At 46.4% G+C, this 12,392-nt stretch overlaps 1 protein-coding gene across 1 annotated transcript; it reads left to right on the forward strand.

Annotated features, from left to right (window-relative positions):
- Window positions 1-1,547: 1,547 nt before the first annotated feature.
- On the forward strand, window positions 1,548-2,650 carry LOC137150915 (antimicrobial peptide THP1-like). Its single transcript, XM_067544975.1, has 3 exons — window positions 1,548-1,606; window positions 2,288-2,398; window positions 2,584-2,650. Exons 1-3 carry the CDS (start codon window positions 1,548-1,550, stop codon window positions 2,648-2,650), a joined length of 237 nt encoding a protein of 78 aa, XP_067401076.1.
- The last annotated feature ends 9,742 nt before the right edge of the window (window positions 2,651-12,392 follow it).

The following is a 12,392-nucleotide window of genomic DNA, read 5'->3' on the forward strand; positions in this document are numbered from 1 at the left end:
GCCAAAAGAGACAGGAGCTTCTTTGTTGTTTCGTGACGGCATCGTGACAATGATGGTCTTGGGATGCACAAGTGCCAGTGGAAATAGAGAGGGATATAGCCATCTCGCTGCACTGGCACTGCCAAACTGGGAAATGCTCACACAGTGCCTAGCGGTACCTGTCTTCTGCAGCTCCTTTCCCTCTGCTTCTCTTTTCTTCCCCTTTTCTCCCCTCCACTCTCTGCTTCCCTGTGGGCTCTGTCCATGCAGCACCTTAGGGACTGCACTACCCTTTCGTCTTCTGCTCCCTGGGGCTGCTAGCACTAAATTCACCAGCACTTCTTTTGTTTATCCAAATACCCGGTATTACAAATCTCAGATGTCCCCCTGGGCAGTTGAATAAACAGGAGTGTGCTCTACTAGAATGTGTGACATATTCTTGTGTTTCACTAGCAAACTGAATTGCAGTTGTGTAGAAATTAGGGTAATTGACTGCGTGATTATGAGTGTTGAAGTTGATAAATATTTGTAAAAGGGAACGTCTCCTCCATAGAGAATGGCTGAAAGTCATCCTGAGTGCTTCAGAGTTTATCCTATAAATCACAGAGTGTTTGTCATCAAGAGAAATTGACAGCTGCTTTCCCAAAAGGATTAAGAACTTAGAAATGGCTGACAAGCTAAAGAGTGTTCCCACTATCTGAATATTTATTTAACCTTTAATATTTAGTTCAAGTGGACTTAGAGAATACAATACAGGTAAAAATTCCAGAGAAATTTGAATCTTTTCAATCATTATCTGCATAATGTGTGAAAAATAATTGAATGATAATTCTGAGTACTTAAGTAACTTGTCTGATTATCTCAACTGTGACTTTAGAGCTGTTTGTTAGAACTTCTCCAGGTGCTCCCTTAATTCCACTGGCGAACATGTATGATTAGAAATGGATAAGAATCTGCACTAAAGGATTCCTGGTCCTTGTTTGTACCAAAGTCACCTGCCCATCAGAGTACAGAACTAGAGTAAAATTAGCCTATGCAACACAACTGTGATAAAGCCTTGAATGAACTGACATTATTTGTTATTTCTTGGTAAATTATTACATCATATCAGGAATTCATTGTTACAAATTTCATAAACCTGAGTATCTAACCACCTTCCTTTTGCTTTCTGTAGTTCCTTAATTGCTTTAAATTCTGCCTTGGAAAATGAAATATGTAAATGTGTGATAATTCTGTAATTTGTACTTTGACAAAGGAAAAAAGAGATTACCATGAGAAACCTAATTTTAGACACTGGAAAATTAAAATTAGTTACAAAACGGGTGTTTTTAAAATGTATTTTGCCTCACAGAACTTTATCTCTCTGAAATCCTCCTGTTATTTATACGGAGCTGAGTAGATAATCATTATTTTTAAGCGATTAGAGAACATTATAAATGTCATTTGGCGTAAAATATTTCCAGGGCTCAGCATATTGCTGTAATCTGTAAATATAGGGACTCTGACTCGTCTTTTATCTTGGTGTCTTTTCTCTCCAGGCACGCTGAGTTTTCAACCGACTTTCAGCCATGAAGATCCTTTATCTGGTCTTTGCTGTTTTCTTTCTGGTGCTCCAGGGCGCGCCAGGTAAGATGTAAATGTAAGCGAGGGATGGTACAGAGGGATGTCTGGGAGCCTAATTTAGCCTCAAGCTTTCCGTTAGAGACATGTATCTAATTTTTTTCTTAGGAGCTCTAGTACCTCTGCAGTTTGCAGAGAATACATGACATTTAGCAGGGGAATTGTTCAGAGGTTAGGGATATGTTTTTGCTGCCCCCAAGAAAAAACATTTGACTGAATTATGATCAGTTATCCAATCCAGTGCTGAGCCAGCTCAGCCCTATGTAGTCATATTGCATTGATGATACTGCCTGGCACATCCCTGTCAGAGCCAGAGGGAATGAAACCCACAGCAGCAGCCACTCAGTGAGCATGGAGATCAGAGCAGCTACTTGCTTTCCATCACTTAAAGGCATGGGGTAGCAAAGGACACCGTGGCCAAAGCTATGGTTCTCAACTCTGTAGCATGAGAGCCAGAGGCCCTGTCTTGTTCCATTCTGTTCTGACAGGCTGCCATTGAATGCACACAGAACTACAACTATGTTAATAGCACTGCAGCTGTGACAAACTTTTGGACATGAACTTTTGGGCTTGTGGCCCAGTGTGCAGTGAATGGGAAATGCCTGTCATCTTGGCATCACAGCGCTTATTTACCCTGCTCTGCAGACTGATGATTGACTGTTTTTCTTGGTGCAGAATTCTCCGAGGCTCAAAATGCCCGTATATGTCGGCGTCGGGGGGGTTTCTGTGGCTTTGGGAGATGTCCCTTCAATTCTCGACCCATTGGCTCATGCGGTAGATGGATTTTGTGCTGTCGAAGGTAAGTTCAAGATTCCACAAGGGAGATGTTGCAATGTGAAAAGAGATACCTGTTCCTCTGCTCCTTCAATCTGTTGTAAGGTGTAAGCTGTTGATCAATGCTCTTGGGAGCTCAGCACCCATCGCCCAGCCCATGGGAAGAGTCAATGGAGGCTTGAAGTCACTTTTGTGCTGCTCACATTCTAGGCCACCTGGGGGCAGGAGTGGCTTCACCATGTATGAGAACCATCCCAGTGGCTTCTCTAACATATAGCAGCCTTACCCAGGCTTCCCATGGGCTACTCCACAGCCTGGAGCAGTCCAGATTATCTGCAGTGCTCAGCAGTACTGGGATTTCCTCCTTAGACCTGACAGGCTTCAGCAACATCTGCAGCACTAGCCCTAGTGCTTGCAACAGGAACAGCATAGACCTATTATGGCAGCAATGTTTTGGGAATATTTCCCCCGAACATCTTTATGACATTTTACAATCTCCATGTGCTTCCTATGTTGGCAAGCGTTGGGGCCTAAACTTCCTGTTTTCTACATTGCTTTTATATTTTAGAATAGCAACATCAAGCAGAAAAAAACAAAAGTCTGGTGGAGAGTGCAGGGGCTGTTTCTACTCTGTATCAGTCTGCAGGAGAAGTGAAGGCAACAGTTAGAAGTAAAACAATATCTATAGCAAATGGGAAACAGAGGAAATAGTTTGCAATCAATGTAAATGGGAAGAAATGAAGTGCAGCACCATGAAAAGGGAAGCTAAATACAACAGAGAAGAATCCACAGCTGGCAGGGCTACTGACAAAAAAGCATTGTTTTAAAATATCAGGAAGAAAAGAAATCCTTACAATGGTATATAGCATTTCTAGATGGTGAAAAAATGTGATTAATGAGGGAGAAAAGGCGGAAGTGTTCACTAAATATTTCTTTTCTGTATTTGGAAAGAAGCAGGTTGATTTACTGATATTACAAGAGGATGGTGACTTTTATCTAGTCCATTGCTAACTAAGGAAGATGTAAACAGTATTGACTAGTGAAAAACATTTTAAAATTAGCAGACGTAGGTAAATTTCATGACAGAAACCTCAAAGAATTGGCGAAGGGGGGGGAGGAACTTTGTTCCACTTATAATTTTTTATAAACTTTGGCCTTTGCAATGTTGGGGAAATTCCAGAAAAGGAAAGTGTAAAACACTGAAGTGTACAAGGCACTATCTTGGCCAACAGATGGGGGACTGAAGCAGACACCTCCAGAATGAAGCATGTGAGTCTCTCCAACTTGACCTGAAAGGCCAGGGAGCCAGGCTCTCTAGCTGAGGCTGTAACAGACTCCTGTTCTCTGTAGCTCTGGCACACAGGGGACACGTAACACACACTGACCAGTGGGTGACACCTGCCAGTTATCAGAAGCTCTCACTCTTCCATGTCGTTAAAACAGCATCAGTCCACCAAGGATTTAAAGCCATTTAAGAGCTGATGAATCCTTCAGTCCTTACAGCATCTCAGCACAGACTCTTAGCCATAGATTTTTCCCAATTGAAAACCAATGGAGGTAGCTGTAAAAAATCTTGGTGAAGTGAGTGTGAACAGTAGTCAGAAGGTCTTTTAATTATTTAAACATTGGGATTCCCATGGAAAGCTATCTTGGCCACAGTGCATCTCTTTAGGCCTTTCTATTCCTGCTCGGCTTCTTGCAGAGAATATCTGTCATGAAGCATACAAGATGCCCAGTACGGTCATATTAATGTTGCATGAAGTACGGCTCCCCAAGAAGCAGTTGGGAGGGTGAGAGATTTTGCCTACCTACTAAAACACCACAGACCTAGGTGAAGGGCAGGTGATGTGAAGGCTGGAGCCCTTCTGACTTGTAGAGTGAGATCCAGGGAACTAGGCTGCAGTGGCCATGCTTGCAACTGCAGGAAGACCTTCCTGGCTGATGCACTGAACGTGTCCAGAGATCCATGCTCTGATCAGGGTGGGAGGCTTATATACAACTGTCACCAGAATGGAGTCAGAATGCAGATGGAATTGGAATTTCCCTTCATTTATTAAAGAATAGTTTATGTACCACTTCAGTAATGATCTGTCATTTTAGCTTCACCCTTGCACAAGGTGTGTGTGATAGAACAAGTCTAGCTGGATGAGAGTTGTCCTTTACTGCACTATAGTTTTCATAGGCAGCCAGTTCAGGTGTTTAGATTCATATGACCATCCCCCTTCAAGCTCTCTAACAGAATGTAGCAGTAGAGAAAATGAATTCCCTGTGCTGGCGTTAACCAAGAACCTCTTCACTCACCGTACAGTGCCTACACAATTCCTTCTCTGCCGTTGATTTGAAATCAAACATTATAATATTCCTGTTCTATGGGAAAATATAGAAAAATCTGATTCTCTTTTCTTTGTACAGGTGATTTTGAGTTATTGTCTAAGCAGGATCTCTGGGAATCTGGCAGAGAGCCACTTGCTTCCTAAATCATCAGATCCTGCTTCAATGGAAGAGTGAAGTGCTGTTCATTTTGGGTGTGAAGAACCTGGTCATTTGAAGAAATTCCAGAAGGGAGCCCTTGAATCCCTCATCTAAGATTTGTTACTCTCCTTTCAATAAAAGCAAGTTGGTCTGAGATAATCATGCTGAATTGTGTGTGTGTGTGTTGGTGGGAGAGCCCCAGTCTGCAAAGCACTGCACATGTTCCAAGGAATATGCTGTGCCTGCTCCAATCACAAGAGACAAGACAGATGAACAATTCTGAACCCTATTTGACACTTGAGGGGCAGAGGGCCAAAGATACAAAAGGGCCATAATTGTAAATTTGTGTAGGCATCTGAAGTGCATTAAACCTTCTGAAGTTCACGGGACACCAAGCTGAATCTTTAGGCACCAAAATACCTCTCTAAATCTGTCCCAGAACAGCTGACGGGTTCTATGGTGGAGCTAGGAACTAACCCCTGACTTTCTCAGCCTCCTCCACAGACTGAGCTATAAAGCATCCTTCCTGGCTAAGGTTTAGAACAAAGGAAACAGAACGATGCTGGGAATTACTATGTGAGAATTCAATTCTACCCTGATAGAGCAAAGCATAAAAGAAAGGACTCTGGATAGACGGGGATAGTGGATACATGGGCTGGAGAAGCATGTGGTTTGAAGCGAACAAGTCTTGATAGACACACCTGACTGCTACGGGTGATAGAATTATAAAATGGTTGGCTGCTGGCGCCCCCTTGATGTAACAGGTTGGGATTTCAGCAAAGCACTTAATGCAGCACCTTATGAAATCTTACTCGGAAAGGGTCAAATCCTGCTCACCTCACGCACTCAGGGTTTCCCTGTAGCCCAGTGGCAGACACTTGGGACAGGAGCACATCTTAAACTCCCACAAGATGAGCTTGAATATGTTTTTTGGGAGATCATGTGATCAACGGAAATAGCTGATACAGTTTACTTTTGTAAACATGTTCTGCTCCTTTCATGAGAAGTCATGCACCTGATTCTCATCTCTCTCATGACAGTTACACACCAGTGTAACAATGATGGCTTTGGTGGAGTCAGTCCTGATTTACAGCAGTCTTGGCCTGAATCTTTCTGTTCTCCTCAACGTAGCCTCTTTTTGGGCAATCTCTCAGAGCTCCGTGGGATCCCATGCGCACAGTGAAACATTTAGAGGTTTTGTTCTGTACCTTAAATTCTGCAAGGGAAGCTGATGGATCAATCCATGACAAGGAATGCTGGGCATGGGCCGGTTACAGAACAGTGGGGAGAGTCTAGGTGCATGCAACTCTGAGGGGAAGGCTAAACACCGGTCCTTCCAAAAGCTGTCAAATGTATCATGTTAGATTTACAATAACCACCATAAAGTCATGGCACACAAGATTATCTATGGCTACAGACTGGGGACTGACGGGCTAGGCAGCAGTTCTGCAGAAAAGGACCTGGGGGGTAACAGTGGATAAAAAGCTGGATATGAGTCAGTAGCGTGTCCTGGTTGCCAAGAAGGCTTATAGCATATTGGGCTGCATTAGTAGGAGCATTGCCAGCAGATCGCGGGAAGTGATTATTCCCCTCTATTCGGCATTGGTGAGACCGCATTTGGAGTATTGTGTCCAGTTTTGGGCCCCCCACTACAAAAAGGATGTGGAGAAGATGGAGAGAGTCCAGCGGAGGGCAACAAAAATGATTAGGGGGCTGGAGCACAAGACTTATGCAGAGAGGCTGAAGGAACTAGGCTTGTTTAGTCTGCAGAAGAGAAGAATGAAGGGGGATTTGATAGCAGCCTTTAACTACCTGAAAGGGGGTTCCAGGGAGGATGGAGCTAGGCTGTTCTCAGTGGTGGCAGATGACAGAACAAGGAGCAACGGTCTCAAGTTGCAGTGGGGAAGGTCTAGGTTGGATATTAGGAAAAAGTTTTTCACTAGGAGGGTGGTGAAGCACTGCAATGGGTTACTTGGAGAGGTGGTGGAATGTCCATCCTTAGAGGTTTTTAAGCTGCAGCTTAAAAAAACCCTGGCTGGGATGATATAGCTGAGGTTAGTCCTGCTCTGAGCAGGGGGTTGGACTAGATGATCTCCTGAGGTCCCTTCCAACTCTATGATTCTATGATTCTATATTTATAATCTAACCAAATCTAAATGGATCGCCCTCAAAGCTATCGGGATTAGTCTTAGTCTCACTGCTCAGGTTTGCTGGTGAGCAGGGATTTCCCATCACATGGGTAGGGAAATCAGTCGTGGTCATGGTTGATGGAGCTACCCACAGAGCAGCAGCGCAGGATCCAGCAGAGCTCAGTGTTCATGCAGGGCTGGGCCCTGCCCTGTCTGTCCCTCTGAAGATCCCCCGGTCTCTCTGTGGATTTAGAGGCTAGTGGCCCCCCTTGGCAACTGGCTGAAGAGTGGAGTTGGGGGCAGCTGAGCAGCCTGAAGGAAGAGGGAGAGGGAGGCTATTGCAGGCCCTCCCAGAAGACAGATAAAGCAAGAAAAGGGGGTTTGGGTCCTTGGGATGGTGAGTTAGAGGCACAGGAGGGCAGCTGAAGGAGCAGAGCGAAAGGGTTTGGTGCTGGAGGCCCAGGCCAACGTGGTGTGATCAGGGGGTCAGAGGCACATCATATGCAAACTCAAGGAAGTGAGGAACATGGGGTGGCACCTGGGACGCTGGAACATGTGGGGTGGGATTGTGAGAGTCAGAGCACCTTGGAAAAGGCTTGGGGGCCCTGGGCAATCATTGCTTCCTGAGTCGGGTGTCGCGGGCAATGAGCTGGGCCCCCTTGTGGGGTTGGAGACGGCACCATGGCCTGTGAGGGGAATGGGGAGGTGGGGATCTGGGGGGGAATCCAGTCTGAGCTGACCCCTTGGATAGGAGACCTAGTGGGGAGCTGGGGCTTTGAAAGTGGAGGCATGTGATTTTCCTGACCAGGGAAAGAGGAGCCGGGCATTAGATCTGGGAGACCAGCTACTGGAGAGAGCTGGTTGCGAGGGGACTAGGACTGTGCCAGTTGCTTGCCCAGGGAAAGCAGAGACAGCGGTGGGAGGGGAGGATGGGTGGGAGGTGTTTACTGGAATGGGGGTTGGCCTTCCACTGAGCACATGAAAACCCCGTCCTTCCCCTAGGATGGGCTGTAGGGGACCGTATTGCAGAGTGTCTGGTGTCGGACAGGAGATCAGGGCGCTGTGGGGCTCCTGGGTGGGAACACACAAAGGCTCTTTTGGAGGGAATAAGTCCCAGGTATTGCGGAGGGAGAGGGACACATTTAGGATGTAGCCACTCTGTACAGGTCCCCTCAGATGCCCGTGCAGAAATGACTGAGGAGGGCTGAAAGGGAAACCACTAGTGGCATGGATAGGGGCAGGCTGATCGGCACTGAGCAGGACCTGGCACACAGCGCTGACGCCCCTTGTTGCTTCCCTATAGTTCTTGATTATAATGATAAGACCCAAAATCTGGGAGCTGTAGGTGTTGTGTTGATAATTACGAGCTCTCAGTTGAAGTGTGTAAGGGGTATCCTGGTGCTTTTTGCAGGCAAGGGGCTATGTAGAGAAGTGTGAATTCCATGTCCTGAGCAGTCAGTCTGCAGAGAGCCAGCCCCGAGTAAGGAGGTTTGCAAAGCAATATAGCCACAATCACCAGTGTCGTTTGGACATGGCAGGTGGGCAGAATTTCCAAACAGCTGCTGTTTTCTGCCTGCCTTTGCAACACAAGAGAGCACTTTCACTTATTTGGAGAAAGTAACATAATACTGCCTCCCAAAGGGGCGAAGCGGGGGGTATAACTGGGCATATTGGCACTTCAATGCCAAGCTATTCTGTTCCTAGCATTCTGGTGCAAATTAAGGGCTGGGAACTGGCAGCAGCAGGTGCTGTGGGAAGGGATAGTTTTGTGTCCGGGGGAAAACCAGGTTGCTATTTCTTTAAGGGCAAGGAGCAGGAACCTTGTGGTCTCTCCCTGTCAATCACCATAGCAAAGAATACACACCTAGGGAAGTGGTGAAGAAAAAGGGAGGCTGCATTTGCCAGTGGATTTGCAAAGCTCCAGGAGGAAAAGGGGTGGCCCAGAATCTTCCTTGCAGGCTGTACTACAGGGTTGGAAACCCCAACCACCCTCCTTAGGAAATACCGGGCGGGGGAGGCTTTTGCTATGAATGTCTTGTGTGAACTTTTATTGGAGAGGCTTTTATGGCCAGCCAGGTGCAGCTAGACCAGAGAGACATCAGGGTGGTAAACTTGTCACAGGGCAAGGAGAAATCTGAACAATCAAATGCAGAGTGTGACGCTTCGTGTCAGGTTTCAAATTTTGTTACCGCCTATACCAAGTTAAAATTAATTTCCTCCTGTTTGTATTTGTCTACTACATGGGTGAACAGGAGACAGCAGGAATCATAGAATATGAGGTCTGGAAGTGACCTCAGGACGTCATCTAGTCCAAAGCCCGGCTCAAAGCAGGACTAACCCCAACTAAATCATCCCAGCCGGGGCTTTGTCAAGCAGGGTCTTAAAAACCTCTGAGGATAGAGAGTCCACCATACCCCTAGGTAACCCATTCCAGTGCTTCACCACCCTCCTAAGGAAAAAACGTTTCCTAATATCCAGTCCATTCCCCACCGGAACTTGAGACCATTGCTCCTTGTTCTGTCATCTGCCACTACTGATACCAGCCTAGCTCCATCCTCCATGGAATCCCCTTCAGACAGCTGAAGGCTGCTATCAAATCCCCCCTCCTTCTTCTCTTCTGAAGGCTAAAGAAGCCCTGATCCCTCAGCCTCTCCTCATAAGCCATGTGCTCCAGCCCCCTAAACATTTTTTGCCCTCTACTGGATCTCTCCAATTTGTCCAATCCGTCCTGTAGTGAGGATCCCAAAACTGGACACAGTACTCCACATGTGGAGTCACCAATGCCGAATAGAGGGGAATAATCACTTCTCTCGATCTGCTGGCAATGCTCCTACTAATGCAGCCCAATATGCATTTAGCCTTCTTGGCAACAAGGGAACACAGACTCCTATCCAGGTTATTGTCCACTATAACCCCAGGGTCCCTTTCTGCAGAACTTCTGCCTAGCCAGTGGGTCCCCAGTCTGGAGCAGTGGTTGGGATTCTTCTGTCCTAAGTGGAGAACTCTGCATTTGTCCTTGCTGAACCTCATCAGATTTCTTTTGGCCCACTCCTCCAATTCGTCTAGGTCACTCTGTGTCCTATCCCAGCCCTCCAGGGTATCTACCACTCTGCCAAGTTTAGTGTCACTTGCAAATTAAGGGATTCTCCAGGGCTATTGCTTACTTCCGATCAGTGTTTCACTGCACAAAGTGCTGTCCCTGCAGGCTCATGCAGTAATATGCTGGGACATGAAGGATACAAGTTTGAAAGCTAATAGCATCCATCATGCAAGGATAGGCTGGGATTTGCTGGGACTGTTCCCAGAGCCCCAATGATGGCACAAGAACAGCACAGGGCGCGGTTAACAGACACCAGCCCAGAATCTGCCACCTTCCCTCACACTGCGTACGTCTTGCTCTGTGAGTTGTGTCCTCAAAATCAATAGGGTTGCATGGAGTAAGCAGCTACTTAGCATAAGCCTGGCAGAGTCTAGCTCTTAAACTATCAAGTTCCCTTCGCTTGGTGTGAAATTGACCCTTAGCAGTGACATAGCTGCTCTATCCCATTGCTCCTGGCTGGACCTAACGGGAACACAAGTTGTAAACTCCATGGTGATGAACACGAGGGTTCCTGGCAGTAAATAATCAAGGGATGTGAAAGGGCTTTACAGAAAGAATCTGTCCTGCCTTCAAAATGGACATTTCTGCCGGCAGCTCAAAGTGCTGCCAGAGAAACTGTCACTTAGGGAAGTACACGGAGATGTGACAAGTTGGCCAAGGAGCACACTCCCAGGGAGGCCTATGGGAAGTGGCCTGCAGAAGTAAGTTGCTGAGCAGATCTAAACCAGCAGGTGTTCGTTATATGTCCCAAGACATTTTACACAAACCACCGTGGCCTCACGTAGCTTACACAATGTGGGATGGCACAAGATGTTTGGCACAAAGACCATGGATTTTCCCAACACAGAAAGAAATGGCAAGAATTCCAGCCTGAAGATTGTGGTTGGACACTTCAAATCTTTCCCAAGTGCAGGTGTCACCTTCTGATTGGCCCACTGCAGCTTTGCGAGGAAGAAACCAAGTCCTCAGAAACATTATAAAATGGGCTGTTTCACTGGGAACCTCACTCCCTGAAGCTGAGAGAGACGGAGAGACGGTGAGCGAGACTGTCATCACCTGACTACCGAGAGCACCCACAATCTGGTAACTGCTGAAATCACTTCTCTGATTATACCCACTCTATTTACTCTTCCTTTAAAGTTCTATCTAGGGAGATGGCTGTGAGATCCAGAAAGCGAGCAAGAACACAGCTGTCATAGCTATGAATGAATGAACTAGTTGAATGAACTGTCTAGGTATCTGGAGAAACCATTCTGGGCCACTGTGATGCAGAGGGGGAGTATATGTCTTTTTGTTTATCTCATTAAAATCTGGGTGTATTTTAAAGCTACCGGAGTTAAAACCAACTGCAGGATAATTTCAGTTATCCAAATTCTCTTTATCCAGAAGTCTTAGTCATCCGAAAGCACACTGTGTCCTCCTGTTGTGCTATGTTAGTTTATCACCTGCTGATGTACTAACCTTAGACCCTGATTTGGGCGTATTTCCATATTTAGGGATGGGGACAAGGAGAAAAGATGGGGAGAATGAGGGAGACGACAGGGGAGGAAAGGAAAGTTGGATGGAGAGAGAAAGTAAACAGGCAAGAGAAACAAAAGAAGGGGTTAAGATGAAGACTGAAAGGAGAAGGATTCAAGGAGAGAAATGGGAAAGGGAGACACAGGACAGGTGTTAAAGGAAAGAGAACAGGACAGGACGGAGCGGAACGGAGGAAGGCAGAGGAGGGTGAAGGAGAGAAAAAGGGAAGGAAACAAGGATGAGACTGGGCGTAGCCACAAGGGACAGGAGCCTCTTTGTTGTCTCGTGACGGCATCGTGACAATGATGGTCTTGGGCTGTACAAGTGCCAGTGGAAATAGAGAGGGATATAGCCATCTCGCTCCCCTGGGACTGCCAAACTGGGAAATGCTCACACAGCGCCAAGTGGTACCTGTCTTCTGCAGCTCCTTTCCCTCTGCTTCTCTTTTCTTCCCCTTTTCTCCCCTCCACTCTGTACTTCCCTGTACTTCTGTCCATGCAGCACCTTTGGGACTGAACCACCCCTTCCTCTTCTGCTCCCTGGGGCTGCTAGCACTGAATTCACCAGCACTTCTTTTGTTTATCCAAATACCCGGTAATACAAATCTCAGATGTCCCCCTGGGCAGTTGAATAAACAGGAGTGTGCTCTACTAGAATGTGTGACATATTCTTGTGTTTCACTAGCAAACTGAATTGCAGTTGTGTAGAAATTAGGGTAATTGACTGCGTGATTATGAGTGTTGAAGTTGATAAATATTTGTAAAAGGGAACGTCTCCTCCATAGAGAATGGCTGAAAGTC

The sequence above is a fragment of the Emydura macquarii genome, unplaced genomic scaffold, assembly GCF_026122565.2.
Source record: "Emydura macquarii macquarii isolate MOO-44397 ecotype Brisbane River unplaced genomic scaffold, CSIRO-AGI_Emac_v2 contig_1041, whole genome shotgun sequence".
Lineage (NCBI taxonomy): Eukaryota > Metazoa > Chordata > Testudines > Chelidae > Emydura > Emydura macquarii.

Bases quoted from the DNA above. Each gene is read 5' to 3' on its own strand.
- LOC137150915 (XM_067544975.1), top strand. From the start codon at position 1,548: ATGAAGATCCTTTATCTGGTCTTTGCTGTTTTCTTTCTGGTGCTCCAG. The intron at 1,607-2,287 runs TAAGATGTAAAT...ATTCTCCGAGGC, and splicing joins GTGCTCCAGGGCGCGCCAGG to TCAAAATGCCCGTATATGTC. The intron at 2,399-2,583 runs GTAAGTTCAAGA...CTCACATTCTAG, and splicing joins TGGATTTTGTGCTGTCGAAG to GCCACCTGGGGGCAGGAGTG.